General features: G+C 42.4%; 1 protein-coding gene across 1 annotated transcript in view; it reads left to right on the top strand.

Moving 5' to 3' along the window:
• Nucleotides 1–19896, top strand: part of PRMT2 (protein arginine methyltransferase 2) — a 39022-nt gene that overhangs the window by 8789 nt on the left and 10337 nt on the right. Inside the window, exons 5-6 of the mRNA XM_082839155.1 lie at nt 3821–3982; nt 4890–5054. Of these exons, the coding sequence (XP_082695281.1) occupies nt 3821–3982; nt 4890–5054 (327 nt within the window). The remainder of the gene's footprint in view (nt 1–3820; nt 3983–4889; nt 5055–19896) is intronic.

Raw genomic sequence — 19896 nt, 5'->3', positions numbered from 1 at the left:
GAACCTTTCTCAGTATTTAAAAAAAAAAGTAATAACTTTTACATTAAAAATGAAATACAAAAAAATTATATAAATCAACAGTAATACCTATAAATAACTAGCTTATTAGTTTGTTTTTTTCCAATGTGAATAAAGACCCAAAGTCCTGTGGTCCAGACAACCCTGTTTATATTTTAAACTAAATAAAACTAAATGCATGATGAACGTTGCAAATACAATGTTGAGTGAAAGAAGGAAGACATCAAAGAATACCTTATGTTTGATTCAGTTATATAAGTTATAAGGCAGTGTTAAAAGGTGTTGCCTATGAATGTATATATAAGTTGTGGAGCTCTAGCGATCAGGGACCTGATTCCCCTGAGAATCTGGATGGTGGTTACTGGTAAGGGGGTGTTCTATGTTTGGCAAGGCCGGGTGAGATGCTCAGGGGTACTGGCAGGGTTCTGGTGTGGGTACAAGAGTGTTTGGAATGTGACTGTGTTAAGTAAACTCTAAAGTACTTTTTAGTGTACTTTTTTGTAGGTATGTCATATTTGACAATTAAAAATGTTAAAGGAAATGAAAAACCACTGATGTGTGTACATATTTAGAGGTTTCCATCTACTAAGAAAGACATAGTGATAATCTGAAGTCTGTCTCCTCACTCTGCTCCTTGAGATTTCTTTCAGCAACAGTGCTTATGCTTCTTCCAAATCTAAGCTGCATCTGTTTTATTCTTTTAAATTTATAGAAGAGGAATAGTTTCACACACAGTTTTTCTCCTTGCTCTTCTCACGCAGCTGTACTGTTTTGAAGGTCTGTTCTTTACAACAGCTGCGGAGTATTGTGTTGATTTGAAAAGGATCATATTTAGTTTTCATCACAGCAAGCAATGCTGTTATGGATGTCCTCCTACATAAATCCTGCTAAACCTTTGCTGGAATTTCCACTGGGTAAATTTGAAGGGTGTGTGTATGTGTTTTTTACTTGGGTGGATCTTGCCAAGTTGACCGCCAGAAAGATATCAACAGCATAGAAGGTGTATTTCACCACCACAAGTCTTCAGAGTGAAAAAAGATTTCCAGTCTTAAAGGTGAAATATGTATCTCAGTTTTGATTTCCATTTTTTAAAGTGAGATTGATCTTCTTTCATATCTTATTGGCCTTTTGTATTTCTTATTTTTTGATAAACTTTCATATAATTTGCCCATTTTTTGTTTGATTTCTGTCAATTTATATGTTAAATAGGCAGTTTAGCTTGTATTTATATCTATCACACTGACCATTTGCTGCTGTTTTTCCCCCATGGAACTTTTTATCTTTATATGGTCTAATTTGTCCTTCTTTTCTTTGTAGCTTCTGCGTTTGTGTCCTATTTTCAAGGCCTTCACTCCGAGATTATAAATATCCATGCTTTCTTTTAGAACTTTTGTGATTGCATTTTTTTAACAATGAAATATTTAAATCAATCCGGAATTTACTTGTAAAGAATAAGGTAAAATTCCGACTTAATTTCCCCACAAATATACAGCTGTTCCAGCTTTTGGTTAATCTTCCTTTTCTGCATAATGTGAAACGCTCATTTATCATATGTCAAATTGTTAGGGTCTGTTTTGGGAATCTCTGTTCTGTGTCATTTATCTGGTTATTTCTTCTGCAGGTCCAGATGCTTTTCAATGATTGGAAGAGCTAGGCCTCTAGCAGTTCTCCTAATTTTTAGCATTTTCATGGCCTCGTCTGTTTATTTTTTTGAAACTGTTGCCAGCAAATTTTTGCTCCCTGTGCACCGATGCCGAATAGAAATACAGAGACAGAGATTTGGAGAATAAGAAATAGAGAGGCTTTGTATTTTCTTTGCCAGGGAAAGGGAAGACCCAGCAGGCTAGCACCTCAAGAACTGTGCCCCCCTGTTCTGGGGAATTACAGGGGGTCTGGTAGGTGGAACTCACAGTCCAGGATAAGTGATAGGATCAAAGTGGTGAAGGTCTTGCATTCTTCTTCTTCTTTCAGTATTTTAAAACAGTCACTGCTGGCGTCAGGCAGCCTGGTAATTGGGTCCATTCATCTCTGGGTTATCGGCCTGCGACCTTCTTTCTGAAATGTAAACAGCTACAAGGGGTGATTTGCTACAAGTGAATGCATCGAGTAAATGCCAGGTGCAGGGTACGATTCATGTGGAATCAGAGTAATTAACTTTGTTTAGCTTTGTGAAGGACAAGTCTAGCTACCAGTGTTTGTTAGTAGTAAGGGCTAAAGAATAAGCAAGATGCCTTAACTCTTTCAGGCCTGTTTCTGCTGTTTCCCCAGCCTGTTCATTGTTGCTCATTGTTCTTGTTTATCAGAAAAGTCTCATTTCTATTTTTGCTGCAACGAAACTAGTTTTATTATCGTTTTGTTGTGCTCCTAACTCCACGCCATCCAGTTGTCTGGCATTCTAATGTGTTACATGGAAAACGTGCATTAATTTACGGAGAAGTGACATCTCTGTGATGACTTTTCTCATTTCTTAAGCCTTGTGTGATGTGTCGGAGTTTTAAGGTTTTGATCATACAGGGTTGTGTACCTTTCTAGGTAAATCTGTTCCTAGATATTTTTGTGTATTATTGTAAATGGCTGGGTGAAGTGTTCTATCAGTTGGACTAAGTTGGCTGAAAGTGTTGTTCACGTCTCTGTCTTTTCTGATTTTCTGCTTCTGTCAGTTGCTGAGAGAAGGGTGTTGAAGGCTCTGACTATAACTGGGAATTTGTCTGTTTCTTGTTGCAGTTTTACTGGCTTTCGCTTTGTGTACTTCGAAGCTCTGTTATTAGGTACAAGAATATTTAGAATTATTATGTCCTCTTGCTGAAGTGATCCCTGTCTTGTGACGACCTGAAATGATGCTCTTCGCTCTGAAGTGTATCGTGTCTGAGGCGAATGCAGCCATGCCGACCTCCTCCCCTGGGGCCTCCGCATCCTGCTTCTGACTCCGCGTCAGGTGGCCCCGCAAGGCAGGACAGCTGGGTGTCAACTCCGTCCACCCCGGTGGCCTCCCTTTGTCCATCTCCGAGGAGCCATGGGGCCCGCAAGGCCCGTGCAGGCCTCCTGTTGGTGCTGACCTGGTTTGGGGGGCCGGGCTGCCTGTCCCCCTGTGCGTGGTGCCGCTTGAGCTGGGTCTCCATGGCGTGGGGCGTGGGGACGGGTGCTGGGGGTGACGCCTCGCTGGCAGCCGGGGCTCCAGCAGCCTCTGTGGCCCCAGACTGTCTGGAGGAGCCTTGCTCTGCCTCCCTGGGGACCGGCCGATTCCCGTGGAGTGTGTCCTCAGGTTGGAAGTCCCGCCCGCAGTGCAGCTGGGGACCTGCGCTCAGGCCCGAGCGCCGGCAGGGTCGCTCCTCCCTCCAGTGCTGAGGCTCCTGCTGTCCCCAGGCAGCGAGGGGGGTCACGTGAAGGGCCTTGCAGGGCCCCGCTCGGAGAGGACGCGGCGGGGGCGTGCGCCTCCCGCAGCCTCCCCCAGTCTTGCCCGTTCGCTCTGGGCGGATCGTGGCCACGTTGCGTCTGGACGGCAACGTGGCCGTTCCCCCGCCGCCGTCTCCGTGGTCCACACCTGCCCCTCCGCTCGCCTGGCTGTTGGGGCGGTGTGGCGCGCTGAGCGGGGAGGGTTCCGGAAGCTTCCCTGTCATTCCTTCACTGTCTACTCTGACTTGTGTCTGCTGCATATTTTGGACTTTTATTTTTTAAACGCTGTCACTCGTAGTTTAGGTGTGGGGTGGTGGGGCCGAGCGGGTAGGTCAGGCTCTAACCCTCAGCTTTAAGCCAGAGCTCCAGCTGCAGGCAGTGACCCTCCCTTCATGTGTATTTCCCCTAGAAACTTCACTTGGAGATGTTGGCAGACCAGCCACGAACGACTAAGTACCACAACGTTATCCTGCAGAATAAAGAATCCCTGAAAGATAAAGTGATTCTGGATGTCGGCTGTGGAACTGGGATCATCAGCCTCTTCTGTGCACATTATGCTCAGCCTAGAGCAGTGAGTAGGAGGCAGCAGCTCTTTCACAACTTCGAAGCCGGGTCTTGGTGAAGCGCCCGCCTCGTAGGTGAAACCGGCGGCGCGTTCTTGTAGGCTGAGCCCGCCAGAGGCTGCGACGTGGGTTTCATGAGTCGCAGACAGCACAGAGTGAATAGGACAGAATAGAAAATATCCCAGTGAGTTGCAGCTGGTGGGCTGTGTTTGTGAAACTTATTTCAGTCATGCAAGGAGACACGTGCGTCCATGTGTCTGGGCTGGGCTGCTTGTGTAGACCACCGTCCCGTGTCCTCCCCCGCCGAAAGTGACCCTTGGCAGGGACAGGGTGGACCACTCTCTGGGACTCCTGCTGGGCTCCTGTCCTCCTGTTAAAGTCCGTCCGGGCCAAGGAGAGGTGCCACCTCTCGACGGCCCCAGCACAGGTGGATGAGGTTCCTAGCTCACAGGTGCAACCGCAGGGCAGTGACCGTCTGAGTCCAGACCCTGCCAGGACCAGGAGGTAGCGTTCAGGACCTCCTGAGAATCTGGATTTGTAATTAGCCGCTGCTACCCTAAAAGTCTGACTGTTCACTTGAGTGCCAAGAATCTCCTGTGTCGGTTACCGAGTGTGTCGCTGCGTGTGTTGGAACCTGGGGCTCTGGGGTGGGCGGCCCACGTGGGTGCAGAGGCTTCTGTCCACCTGCAGCCCTGTGTCTGAGTTTAGGCAGAAAGTGGAGTTACGAGTAGAGGCAGGTCCTCCCAGGGCTCCGTCAGGTGGAGGCGGCACAGCGTGGCCGTCTGCCGTCCAGCACGCTGCCTGCCTTCTGTTGCTGGCTCTGACTCAGCCGAGGAGACTCAGGCTTGGGGGAGTGGACAGCGGGCCGCGGGCCGGGGCTGGGGCGCGCACAGATGGTGCTTCTGTCACGTGCAGGTGTACGCGGTGGAGGCCAGTGAGATGGCCCAGCACACAGGGCAGCTGGTCATGCAGAACGGCTTCGCTGACATCATCACCGTGTTCCAGCAGAAGGTGGAGGACGTGCTGCTGCCGGAGAAGGTGGACGTGCTGGTGTCCGAGTGGATGGGGACCTGCCTGCTGGTAAGGGGCAGCGGGCACTGCTGGGGCGGCTGCTCTGGGCTCTGGAATCTTCATAAATCATGATTCATTTTGACCTTTTTCCTAAGGTGATGTGTAGTTGATTTCTTGAGTGAACATTGGCTCAATGTCTTGAATATTTAACTGATTAAAAAAATGCCTTTATGAGAAATCTAAATCAAAGTTAATGTGACTTTCTCGTGAGTGATTTACATAAACTCTGTTCTCTTTGGGAACCTGCGAGTAGCCAGTGCTTGATGTGTGGCTTTTTAATGCCAGCAGAATCTTTGTCTGCAGCGCCTGATTTGCATCCGTGACCAGCTCGAGGCCCAGGCTCTCCCACATTCTCTCCCCAGTCTCACGTGGGTCGGGGTGGAGAGTTTTCTGGTTCTGCCCACCCACCCTGCTTACGAACTCTCTGTGCTCCGAGGGTAAGTGAGAGGTGGGTGGAAGCCGGACCTGCGGGTCTCCTCAGACCCTCAGCCCACCCCCCTTTCTGGCTCAGCAGTCTGAAGTTCAGTCTCTGTCAAAACCCAGAAAAATGACATCTGGGGGAAGGGGAGGAGAGCACCACCAGGGTTTCCAGCAAGAAATCCATTCAAATAGTAAGTGAGTAACTTGTATGAATAACAAGAATGCCGGCCCTAACTTCTTACAGATCGCAAAGATGAGGAAAATGATAGTAAATGACATTGGGCCTTTAGCCTCGTTGAAATTGTGTTGTCTGGAGATAGAGTGTAAGTAGACTCAACATCCATGATAGAATTTTGTTGTTAATAACAGCTGTGGATTCCCAAGATGATGCACGGGAAAAAGGGACTTGCTACACCTTTAATCCATGAAGTGGGCATTAGCCTTTGCCCCCAGAACGCTAGCGTTCTTTCGGTAAATGTTATTGAGCACCTTGGGGTGGTGGGGACACAGAGAGCCCGGCTGCGGTGATGTGTCCTTTGGCGCAGTGCGGGTCGGGGAAGCCTGGCTGCCTAGGGTCCCGCTCTGCCCCTGGGAGGGGTTATGTGGAGACAGAGAGGAGGGGTGAGGGGCGGGGAGGGGGAAGAGGGAGGAGGGGAGGGGTGCGGGGGGTGGAGAGGGGGCGGGGCGCAGAAACCTGGAATTCGGTGTCCTTGCCCCTATGTGCCTGAAGCCCAGTGGTGTAGGCCGGGGTAGGGACTGCATGTGTCCAGCGGGGGAGGCTGGACTCGGGCTCTCTGCCTCCCCGGACGTGCGTGTGTCAGGTAGCCAGCCAGCGGCATCCAGGACTTGGAAGTAGTGGGGTAGGGGTCATGATGCGGAGGCCCCAGGACTGCAGGGCACAGTGAGGCCTGCGGAGCAGAGGGGGGACGGTGCAGGGACCCGTGGGGCGTGCGGGGGAGGGGCCTTGGAGGCACAGCAGAGGCCACTGGGGATGCACCGGCCGAGGGGGCGGCCGAGGAAAGGGCTGGAGCGGGGCGGAGGGGTGGGCCAGCGGGGTTGGGGAGGCCTGTTCACCGGCATCTGCCGGGTCCGCGGAGGGGGCGTGGCCGGGCCGGTAGGGGGCGTGGTCACGGGGGGCAGCCCGAGCGGAGCACGTGCAACGAAGGGGTGGAGAAAGCCCGCGGCAGTCTGGTCCCCGCCTGTCCATTGCAGAACGTATGGTCAGAGGGGCAGTGAGGACTGTGGCGACAGGACAGTGAGGACAGCCTGGGGTACCGAGTGGCTCAGGGCGAAGTGCCTGACCACGTGGAACTGGAGGGCCTGGTGGTTTTGTGCAGACCGGGAGGGGCCGTGTGGCGGTGGTGGCCGTTGTGGGCCAAGTGGCAGACGTGGAGACGGGGCTGTGAGTCCGGCAGTATCACAAATCCATCAGCTGGACCATACCGTGTCCCACACAGAACCCTCCGTCCCCTGTGGCTGCCCCTCTTCTGTGCTTTTTTGCCTCCCTGGTATCTCCCCTCCTGTCCACTGCCTGTTCTCAGACCTCAGGTCCCCAGTCTCCCTCCCATCTTCCTACTCTGCTGCTGACATGTAGAAAGTTGGGGAAAAAAACCCAAATATACGTGTATTTAGTTTATAGTAATAAGAGGTTTCTAATCAGCGAGGTACAGCTATATAATCATTCAAAGATGGGGCCGAAGCAATTGATTATTTTGGAGAAAATGATTAGATTCCTCCTCATACCATATGCTGAAATAAATTCCAGATGGGTTATAGAGTTAAGCTTTTTTTTAAGGAAAGAAACATGAAACAATCACTAAAAATACATCTGATGTTGGAATGGGAAGATCTTTCTAAGAACAAAGCACATAGAGAAACTATAAAATATTTGATTAATTTTATGAGACCAGCATTACACTAATACCAAAACCAAAGTTAGTACAAAAAATGAAAACTACAGACCAGTAGCACTCAGGAACATTGATGTAAAAATCCTTGAAAATCATAGCAAATTGAATTGAGCAATACATTAAATGAATACCACACTGCAACAGAGGAGAGATTATCTTCAGAATTCAAGGCTGGTTCAGTATATTAAAGTCATTCAATGTAACTGACTATTAATAATCTAAAGAAGAAAAATCACATGACTACCAATTAATGCACAAAAATTTGACAAAATTCAAAATACTTGAACAATTTCTGTTATGATTTCTTTTTTGACCCCTTGTTATTTAGAAGTGTGTTTAATCTCCAAGTATTTTGAATTTTACAGTTATCTTTCTGTTACTGATTTCTAGGTTACTTCCACTGTGGTCTGAGAGAAGACACTGTATGATTTCTATTCTTTTAAATTTGTTAAGGTTTGTTCTTGTCCCGGAATGTGGTCTCCCTTGGCGAATGTTCCGTGTGAGCTTGAAAAGAATGTGTATCCTGCTGTTGTTGGATGAAGTAGTCTATAAATGTCAATTATATCCTGATGATTGATGGTGGTGGTCAGTTCAACTATGTCCTTACTGGTTCTCTGCCTGCTGGCTCTGTCCGTTTCTGGGAAAGGGTTGTCAAAGTCTCCAACTATGACAGTGGATTGATCTGTTGGTCTTTGCAGTTCTATCACTTTTCTGCTCATGCAGTTTGATGCTCTGTTGTTAGGTGTGTACACATTAAAGATTGCTATGTCTTCTTGGAGAGCTGTCCCTTTATCATTGTGTAATGCCCCTCACTATCCCTGATCACTTTCCTTACTTTGAAGTCTGCTCTGTCTGAAATTAACATAGCTACTTCTGCTTTCTTTTGATTAGTGTTTACATGGTAAATCTTTCTCCATCCATTTACTTTTTTGTTTGTTTCTTTTGAGCTGCGCCGCACAGTATGTGGGATTTTAGTTCCCTAACCAGGGATGGAACCTGTGCCCCCTGCAGTGGAAGTGCAGAGTCCTAACCACTGGACCACGTCCCCCATCCATTTACTTTTAATCTATAACTGTATATTTAAAGTGGGTTCTTATAGACCACGTATAATTGTTTCTTGTTGTTTGATCCACTGTGACAGTCTCTCTTTTAATTGGTGTATTTAGACCATTGGCATTCAAAGTGATTATTGATATAGTTGGATTGATATCTACAGTATTTATTACCATTTTCTATTTGTTGCCCTTGTTTTTTTCTTCTCTTTTTCTGCTTTTTTGTTTCTGTGTGTGTGTGTGTGTGTGTGTGTGTGTTTTAAGCAGCTAAAGGTAGGGAGTTTAATCAGCATGAATTAAGGGTGAATTAATTCAGTGCTCACACATATGTTGGTTTAGAGCCTGACATGAACATGCTTTGATAAAAGTAAACTTAAGATACATATTTTCACAGGGTATATGTCCAGTAGTGGGATGGCTGGGTCATATGGTAGTTCTATGTTTAGTTTTTTAAGGAACCTCCATACTGTTCTCCATAGTGGCTGTATCAATTTACATTCCCACTAACAGTGCAAGAGGGTTCCCTGTTCACTGCAGCACTATTTACAATAGCCAGGACATGGAAGTGACCTACATGTCCATCGACAGATGAATGGATAAAGAAGATGTGATACATATATAGAATAGAATATTATTCAGCCATAGAAAGGAACCAAATTGGGTCATTTATAGATATGTGGATGGACCTAGAGACTGTCATACAGAGTGAAGTAAGTCAGAAAGAGAAAAATAAACATCATATATTAATGCGTATATGTGGAATCTAAAAAAATGGTACAGATGAACTTATTTGCAAAGCAGAAATAGAGACATAGACATAGAGAACAAACATATGGAGACCAAGGGGGGAAGTGGGGGGTGGGATGAATTGGGAGATTGGGACTGACATATATATACTACTATGTATAAAATAGATAACTAATGAGAACCTGCTGTATAGCACAGGGAACTCTGCTCGGTGCTCTGTGGTGAGCTAAATGGGAAAGAAATCCCAAAAGGAGAGGATATGTGTGTACATATGGCTGGTTCACTTTGCAGAAACCATCACAACGTGGTGAAGCAACTATACCCCAATTAAAAAATATATATGTTTTCATAAATTGATGGGACATTCACTTACTGGCCCATTTCCAAGTTTTAAAAATTCTCAGTTTTTAAATTACTCTCTCCTGAAGCTCACTTCTTTTATCTATTTTCACTTTTATTAAGGTATAACTGACAAAATTGTAAGGTATTTAAGTGTACAGAATGATGATTTGATAACTGTATACATTGTCAATGAATTGCCCCCATTGAGCTAATTAATACATCTGTCACCTCACATATTTACCTTTATTTTTAAAGTGAGAATACTTAAGTTCTACTCTCTTAGCAAATTTCAGTTACATAGCACAGTGTTATCAACTGTGGTCACTATGGTATACAGCAGATCCTCAGACCTTGTTCACCTCGTTACTGAAAGCTTGTGCCCGATTACCAGACTCTCCCTATTTCCTTCACCCCCACAGCCCCTGGCAACCACTTTCCTACTGTTTCTCTGAGTTCAGATTTTTTTAGATTCCACATATGAGTGATACCATGAAGTATTTGTCCAGCTTCTTTCACTTAGCAGAATGCCTTCTAGGTTCATCCATGTTGTTGCAAATGGCAAGATTTCTTTCTTTTTCATGGCTGAATAATACTCCATTGTGTGTGTGAATATATAAAATCACATTTTCCTCATCTATTCCTCTGTCAATGGATAGGTTCTTTCCATATCTTGGTTATTGTGATAATGCTGCAGTGAACATGGGAGTATAGGTATCTCTTTGAGACAATGGTTTCATTTCCTTTAGATATAAACCCAGATGTGGAATTGCTGGATCATATGGTAGTTCTATCTTTAATTTTTTGAGGAGCTCCACTGTGTCTGTCCCACTAACTGTGTACAGAGTTTCCCTTTTCTCCACATCCTCGCCAGCTTTTGTTACTGCTTATCTTTTTGATAATACATATCCTAACAGGTGTGAGGTGATATCTCATTGTGGTTTTGATTTGCATTTCCCTGATGATTAGTGATATTGAGCACTTTTTCATGTACTTATTGGCCATTTATATGTCTTCTTTGGAAAAATATCTATTCAGGGTCTTTGCCTAGTTTAAATTGGGTTGTTTTTGTTATTATTTTTGCTATTGAGTTGTATGAGTTCTTTATATATTTTGCATATTAATCCCTTATTAGATAGGTGGTTTACAGACATTTTATCCAGTTCTATAGTATATCTTTTCATTTTGTTGATGGTTTCCTTTGCTGTGTGGAAGCTTTTTAGTTCAATGTAGTCCTTCTTACTTATTTTTGCTTTTGTTGCTTTTGCTTTTGGTGTCTAATCCGTAAAATTATTGGCAAGACCGGTGTCTCAAGGAGCTTTCATTCTTATGCAAGTGGCTATCAAGTTTTCCCAGCACTGTTTTGAAGAGATTATCTTTTCCCCATTGTCTGTTCTTGGCTTATTTGTTGAAAATTAGTTGACCTCATATGTATGGGTTAATTTCTAGGCTCTCCATTCTGTTCCATTGATCTATGTGTCTGTTTTTATGCCAATTCCATACAGTTTTGATTACTCTAGTTTGAAATCAGGAAGTGTGATGCCTCTAGCTTTGTTCTTCTTTATCAAGATTGCTGTGGTTATTTGGGGTCTTTTGTGGTTCCATACAAATTTTAGGATTGTTTTTTCTATTTCTGTGAAAAATGCCATTGAAATTTTGATAGTGATTGCATTGTATCTGTAGCTTTCTTCGGGTAGTATGAACATTTAAACAATACTGATTCTTCCTATCCGTGAACACGGCATATCTTTCCATTTGTTTGTGTCTCCTTCAATTTCTTTCATTAGTATCTTTTAGTTTTCAATGTACAGATCTTTCACCTCCTTGGTTAAATTTATTCCTAGGGTTTTTTTTTGATATAATTATAAATGGGATTGTTTTCTTAATTTCTCTTTCTGATAGTTCATTGTTGGTGTATAGAAATGCAACTGATTTTTGTTAATTTTGTATCCTGCAACTTTACTAATTTTGTTTATTAGTTCTAACAGTTTTTTGGTGGAGTCTTTAGGGTTTTCTATATATAGTGTCATGTCATCTTCAAATGGAGACATTTTTACTTCTTCCTGTCCAATTTGGATGCCTTTTCTTTCTTTTTCTTTCCAAATAGCTGTGCTGGGACTTTTAGGACTGTGTTGAATAAAAGTGGTAAGAGGGGCATCCTTGTCTTGTTCCTGATCTTAGAGGAAAAACTTTTAGCTTTTCACCATTGAGTATGATGTTAGATGTGGGCTTGTCATATATGGCTTTTATTATGTTGTGGTATGTCCCACCTATACTCAGTTTTTTGAGAGGTTTTATAATGGTAGGTAGTTGAATTTTATCAAATGCTTTTTCTGCATATATTGAGATGATCATATGATTTTTATCCTTCATTTTGTTAATGTGGCATATTACATTTATGGATTTGCTAAGTTGAACCATCCCTGCATCCCAGGAATAAATCCCACTTGATTATGGTGTGTGATCCTTTTAATGTATTTTTTTTAATTTTTAATTTTATATTAGAGTATAGTTGATTCACAATGTTGTGTTAGTTTCAGGTGTACAGCAAAGTGGCTTAATTATACATATTCATATATCTATTCTTTTTCAAATTCTTTCCCATGTAGGTTATTACAGAGTATTGAGTAGAGTTCCCTGTGCTGTACAGTAGGTTCTTGTTGATTGTCTGTTTTACATTTAGTAGCGAGCATATGCCAATCCCAACCTTCCAATTCATACCCTCCCCCGACCTTTCCCCCTAATGTATTGTTGAATTGATTTGCTAATATTGTATTGAGGATTTTCCAACTATGTTCATTAGGGATATTGGCCTGTGATTTTCTTTTCTTGTAGTATTCTTTTCTGGCTTAGGTATCAGGGTAATGCTGGCCTCTTGTAGAATGAGAAATGAATTTGGAAGAGTTCCCTCCTCTTCTGTTTTTGGAAGAATTTGAGAAGGTTTGGTATGAATTCTTTAAATTTTTGGTGGAATTTGTCAGTGAAGCAGTTTGGTCCTGGACTTTTGTTTGTTGGGAGGTTTTTGATTACTGATTCAATCTCCTAATAGTAATTGGTCTGTTCAGATTTCTTGTATCTTCATGATTTATTCTTGGTAGGCTCTGTGTTTCTAGGAATTTATCAATTTCTTCTAGGTTATCCAGTTTGTTGGCATATAATTATTCATACTGTCTCTTATGACCCTTTGTGTGATATCAGTTATAATAGCTCCTCTTTCATTTAAAATTTTATATATTTCAGTCCTCTTCTTGGTAAGTCTAGCTAAAGATTTGTCTATTTTGTTTATCTTTTAAAAAAGGAAACTCGTTGATCTTTTCTGTTGTCTTGTTAGTAGCTATCTCATTTATTTCCTTCCTTCTACTAACTTTGGGCTAATTTGTTCTTCTTTTTCTAGTTCCTTGAGGTGCAAAGTTAGATTTGCTTATTTGAGATATTCGTTTTTTCTTAATGTAGGCAGTATTACCGTAAACTTCCCTCTTAGAACTGCTTTTGCTGCATCCCATAAGTTTTGGTGTGTTGTATTTCCATTTTTGTGTGTCTCAAGATATTTTTTGATTTCCCTTTTGAATTCTTCTTTGACCCATTGGTTGTTTGGGAGCATGTTGTTTAATCTCCACATATTTGTGAATTTTCCAGTTTTCTTCTTGTAATTGATTTCTAGTTTCATACCATTGCTATGAGAAAAGATGTTTGATATGATTTCAGTCTTCTTAAATTTATTAAGACTTGTTTTGTGGTTTAACATATGACCTGTCCTGGAGAATGTTCCTTGAGTTCTTGAGAAAATGTATATACTCTGCTGCTGTTGCCTGAAATGTTGTACAGGTCTGTTAATCCATCTGGTCTAATGTGTAGTTTAAGTCAAGTGTCGCCTTATGATTTTCTGCCTGGATGACTTATCCATTGTTGAAAATTGGCTATTGAAGTCCCCTACAGTTATTGGATTGCTGTCTATTTCTCTCTTCAGCTCTCTTAATATTTTCGATAGTATTTAGGTGCTCTGTCTTTTGAGGTGTTAATTGAGCATGTTATATGACTCCATTTTCTCAGCATAGCAGTTATACTTGCTCTTTTTTGCTTTTTTAATTGGTTTCCGTACAGTTTTCAATGTGTATTTACAGCTGTTCCGAGTCTGTTTTCATCTAACACTCTTAGGTTTCATGGTTAGTGTGAGCACTTTAGGATAACAGGGTAATCCTGATTTCTCCCTCCTGTCCCTTGTATCATCATTTTCATTCATTTTATTATATATAAGTATAGATATACATATGTACATAAGCATACGTGGTTAAATACTGTGTTGCTATTATTTTGGACAAGATGTTAAATTGATTAAGAATAGGAAAAATAAAAGTTTTAGTTTTATCTTCATTTATTTCTGTTTCAGTGATTTTCTTTATGCAGATCCGTGTTTCTGGTCTACAGGCAGACCTCAGAGATATTGCAGGTTCAGTTCCAGACCACCGCAATAAAGCAAGTTGCACGAATTTTTTGGTTTCCCAGTGCATATAAAAGTTTTGTTTACACTATGCTGTAGTCTGTTAGGTGTGCAGTAGCATTATGTCTAAAACAGCAATGTACATACCTTAATTAAAATATACTTTATTGCTAAAAAATGCTAACCATCATCTGAGCCTTCAGTGAGTTCTAATCTTTTTGCAATAGTAACATCAAAGATGTTAATCACAGATTACCATAACAAATACAATAATAATGAAAAAGTTTGAAATGTTGCGAGAATTACCAAAATGTGACACACAGACACAAAGTGAGCAAAGGCTTTTGGAAAATGGTGCCGATAGGGTTGCTCGATGCAAGGTTGCCACAGCCTTCAATTTGTAAAAAGTACGGTATCTGTGAAGCACAATAAAATGAGATCTGCCTGTATATCATTTTCCTTCTTTCTTTTTTTTCTTTTTTTAAATTTATTTATTTTATTTATTTATTATTTTTGGCTGTGTTGGGTCTTCGTTGCAGCACGTGAGCTTTCTCTAGTTGCAGTGAGCAGGAGCTACTCTTTGTTGTAGTGCGCGGGCTTCTCGTTGCGGTGGCCTCTCTCATTGCAGAGCACAGGCTCTAGGCACGCGAGCTTTAGTAGTTGTGGTGCACGGGCTTCAGTAGTTGTGGTGCGCAGGCTCTAGAGCGCAGGCTCAGTAGTTGTGGCACACAGGCTTAGTTGCTCCGCGGCATGTGGGATCTTCCCGGACCAGGGCTTGAACCCGTGTCCTCTGCATTAGCAGACGGATTCCCAACCACTGCGCCACCAGGGAAGCCCCATTTTCCTTCTTTCTAAAGAACTTCTTTTAACATTTCTTGCAAAGCAGGTCTACTGGCAACAAGTTCCCTCTATTTTGTTTGTCTGAGAAAGTCTTTATTTCTCCTTCACTTCTGAAGGATAATTTCACAGGGTGCAGAATTCTAGGTTGGTGGGGTTTTTTCTCTCAACACTTTAAATATTTCACTCCACTCTCTTCTTGCTTGCATGGTTTCTGAGAATTCAGATGAAATTTTATCTTTGTTCCCCAGTAGGTAGGTGTCTTTTCTCCCCAGCTTCTTTCAGGATTTTTTCTTTATCTTTTGAGTGTCTGTAGTTTGAAAATGACATGCCTAGTTTTACTTTTTTTTTTTTCCCCCACATTTATCTTGCTTGGTGTGCTCTGCACTCCTGGATCTGTGGGTTGGTGTTTGACATTAATTTGGGGAAATTCTGTCATTAGTTTTTCAACTACTTCTTCTGATCCCACCTCTCATTCTTCTCCTGGTACTTCCGTTTTGTGTCCACTATACCTTTTGTTGTCCTACAGCCCTTGAATATGTTGTTGTATTTTTTAGCCTGTTTTCTCTGCTTTTCAGCTTTGGAGGTTTCTGTTGTCATTTCCTCAAGCTTGGAGGCTTGTTGCTCAGCTATGTCCTAACTAATGAGCCCATTGAAGACATCCTTCGTTTCTGTTACATTGTTTTTCATCTTGAGCATTTTTACTTTGGTTCTTTTCAAGAATTTTCCTTTCTCTGCTTACATTGCCCATCTGTTCCTGCATGCTGTCTGCTTTATCCATTAGAGCCCTGAGCATATGAATCATAGCTGTTAACTTCCCAGCCTGATAATTACAGCATCCCTGCTGTGTCTGAGTCTGGTTCTAAGCCTTGCTGTGTGTCTTATACTGTTAGTATGTCTTGTGGTTTTCTCCTGATAGCCAGGCTTGATGACTGGATAAAGGTTCAGTGCAAACAGGCCTGTAGTGATGTGGTGGTGAGATGTGGGTCGGGGAGTGTTCTGTGGTCCTTCTCGGGTCTCAGTGTTCAGTGAGCCTGGGCCTCTGCACTGTGAACTTCACAGGTGCTTCTCAGTTTCTTTTCCTCTTTTAGGTGGGACAGGATGGCTGGAGGGGGCTCAAGTTGGATATTTCTCGTTCTCCAGCTGGTTAAGTTCTGTTAACTAGTTTCTCCTGAGTGCAGACCCTGTTAAGAAGAACAGAATACTCTGGTGTATTTCAAATGCTTCCTTTCGAACTTGTCAGAAGCACGAGGGGGCTTTTCTCTGACGTTTACTGTGGGGACCCCTGTGACTGAGCCCATCTGGAGCTTTGACTCTCAGGCTTGTCCACAGTGGGCCCCAGCAACTTGTCAACCACAGTTCATGTTTCCTCCCCTGGCAAGTTGTGATTCTCTGTACGATCCTCCTCGACTTATGATGGGGCTGCATCCCGACACACCCATCATAAGTTGAAAATATCAAAGTCCAAAATGCAGGGACTTCCCTGGTGGTGCAGTGGTTAAGAATCCGCCTGCCAATGCAGGGGACACGGGTTTGAGCCCTGGTCCGGGAAGATCCCACATGCCGCAGAGCAGCTAAGCCTGTGAGCCACAACTACTGAGCCTGTGCTCTAGAGCCCACATGCCACAACTACCGAAGCCCGCACGCCTAGAGCCTGTGCTCCGCAACAAGAGAAGCCACCACAACGAGAAGCCTGTGCACTGCAACGAAGAGTAGCCCCCGCTCGCTGCAACTAGAGAAAGCCCGCGTGCAGCAACGAAGACCCAACACAGTCAAAAATAAATAAATAAATTTATAAACAAAAAACTTCAAAATGCACATAACACACCTAAGTTCCTGAACATCACAGCTGAGCCTTGCCTGCCTTAAATGTGCTCAGAGCACTCACATGAGCCTACAGTTGGGCAAAATCATAACCAAAGCCCATTTGATAATAAAGCGTTGACTGTCTCATGTAATTGACTCAGTACTGTACTGGAAGTGTCGTTCACCCTAGCATCATGACTGACAGGGCTGTGGCTTGTGTGGCTCATGCATTGCACTGTGTATCGCTAGCTGGGAAAAGATCAAAATTCAAAATCTGAGGCATAGTTTTTACTGAATTCCTATTGCACCGTTGTAAAGTTGAACCATCATAAGTAGGGGACCGTCTGTATTAGTCTCTCAATTTCTCCTATTTGGGGGCAGCAGTTTGCTCCGTGACCTCATTTCTCTTACGGATCTAGGAAGAGTTCTTGATGTTTCAGTTTGTTCAGCTTTTTACTTGTTAGGACAGAATGGCAACTTCCCCCTAAGAGCAGGAGTGATGCAGGGAGGGCCGCTTCACCACTTCTACTCCATATTGTACTGGGAAACCTAACCAGTGCAAAAGGGAGAGAAGAAGTGAAAGGCACACAGAACGAAGACAAAGAAATAAACCATCCCTTTCTCAAACAGCATGATTGTCTTTGTAGAAAATCCCAAGGAATCTCCAAAAACTTTCCTAGACTAGTAGGCAAGTTTAAGAAGATCACAAAGTCAACATACAAAAACCAGTCATATTTTTATATAAATACTAGCACTGTACAATACTATTTACAGTAGCTCCAAAATGATGAAATCTGACAAAACGTACAAGATCTGTATGCTGAAAACTACGTGATGCCGGTAGATACACATTGTTCATGGGCTGGAAGACAACCTTCTAAGGATGTCTCTTCTCCCCAGATTAATCTGTAGATTTAATACAATTCCAGTAAAAATCTAAGCAGGAGTTTTTGTAGATAAGTTCATTGTAAAATTTATGTGGAATGTAAACAAACTAGAATAGCTGATACAATTTTTAAAAGAACAAAATTGGAAGACTTATAGTACCTGACTTTAAAACTTAGTATAAAGCTCTGGTAGTCAAGACTGTGAAACTAGTGAAATGATAGACACGTAAGTCGATGGAACAGAATAGACAGTATATTCCTACAAATACGGTCAACTGATTCTTAACAGAGGGGCAAAGTTAATCTAATGGAGAAAAGATAGTCTTTTCACCTAATTATATTGGAACAGTTGGCCATCCATGTGCAAAAAAAAAAAAGAACTTCATCTTTAAGCCTTATACCTCATACTAAACAATGAACTCAAAATTGATTACAGATCTAATTGCTTAGAACATAAAACTATAAAACTCTCAGAAGAAATCACAGGAGAAAGTGTTCTTGGGTTAGTCAAAGGGTTTTTAGGTGTGACTCTAAAAGCATAATCTATTAAAGAAAAAGTTGATAAATTGGACTTCGTCAAAAGTAAAAATGTCTGTCCTGTAAAAGAGTGTTAAGAGAATGAAAAGACAGGCTAAGGTTAGGAGAAAATATTTGCAAATCACATATCCAGTGTGTATCCTGAATATACAAAGAATTCTCAAAATTCAACACTCCCGAGGGGCACCTAGGGGCACTGGGCCGCTCTTGACTTGGGTGCAACGTGACCTCTGTGGCACTCCTGCTTTGATGTTCCACTTTTTTTTTCTTTGTTAAATAAACATCAACATTTTATTCAAAATTAGGCCAGGAAATTGACATAGTCAAATATAATCTAGGAACAGTTACTTTTTTTTTTTAACATCTTTATTGGACTATAATTGCTTTAGAATGGTGTGTTGGATGCTGCTGTGTAACAAAGTGAATCAGCTATATGTGTACGTATATCCCCACATCCCCTCCCTCTTGCGTCTCCCTCCCACCCTCCCTATCCCACCCCTCTAGGTGGTCACAAAGCACCGAGCTGATCTCCCTGTGTCATGCAGCTGCTTCCCACTAGCTATCTATTTTACGTTTGGTAGTGTATATATGTCCATGCCACTCTCTCACTTCGTCCCAGCTTACCCTTCCCCGTCCCCGTGTCCTCAAGTCCATACCTTATCTCTGTGTCTTTATTCCTGTCCTGCTCCTAGGTTCATCAGAACCTTTTTTTTCTTTTTTTAGATTCCATACATATGTGTTAGGATACGGTATTTGTTTTTCTCTTTCTGACTGACTTCATTCTGTATGACAGACTCTAGGTGCATCCACCTCACTACAAATAACTCAGTTTCGTTTCTTTTTATGGCTGAGTAATATTCCATTGTATACATGTGTCACATCTTCTTTCTCCATTCATCTGTTGATGGACACTTAGGTTGCTTCCATGTCCTGGCTATTGTAAATAGTGCTGCAGTGAACATTGTGGTACATGACTCTTTGAATTATGGTTTTCTCAGGGTATATGCCCAGTAGTGGGATTGTTGGGTCAGTAGTTCTATTTTTAGTTTTATAAGGAACCTCCGTACTGTTCTCCATAGTGGCTGTATCAATTTACATTCCCACCAACAGTTCAAGAGGGTTCCCTTTTCTCCACACCCTCTCAAGCATTTATTTTTTGTAGATTTTTTGATGACTGGTGTGAGGTGATACCTCATTGTAGTTTTGATTTGCATTTCTCTAATGATTAGTGATGTTGAGTATCTTTTCGTGTGTTTGTTGGCAGTCTGTATATCTTCTTTGGATAAATGTCTATTTAGTTCTTCTGCCCATTTTTGGATTGGGTTGTTTGTTTTTTTGATATTGAGCTGCATGAGCTGCTTGTATATTTTAGAGATTAATCCTTTGTCAGTTGCTTCATTTGCAAATATTTTCTCCCATTCTGAGGGTTGTCTTTTGGTCTTATTTATGGTTTCCTTTGCTGTGCAAAAGCTTTGAAGTTTCATTAGGTCCCATTTGTTTATTTTTGTTTTCATTTCCATTTCTCTAGGAGGTGGGTCAAAAAGGATCTTGCTCTGATTTATGTCACAGAGTGTTCTGCCTATGTTTTCCTCTAAGAGTTTTATACTGTCTAGCTTTGCATTTAGGTCTTTAATCCATTTTCAGTTTATTTCTGGGTATGGTGTTAGGAAGTGTTCTAATTTCATCCTTTTACATGTAGCTGTCCAGTTTTCCCAGCACCACTTTTGAAGAGGCTGTCTTTTCTCCATTGTATAATCTTGCCTCCTTTATCAAAGATAAGGTGACATGTGTGCGGCTTTATCTTTGGGCTTTCTATATCCTGTTCCATTGATCTATATTTCTGTTTTTATGCCAGTACCATACTGTCTTGATTACTGT

This window comes from Leucopleurus acutus (genome assembly GCF_964270905.1).
Source record: "Leucopleurus acutus genome assembly, chromosome: 5".
NCBI classification, from domain to species: Eukaryota; Metazoa; Chordata; class Mammalia; order Artiodactyla; family Delphinidae; genus Leucopleurus; species Leucopleurus acutus.
This window is presented reverse-complemented; position numbering and strand designations above follow the sequence as displayed.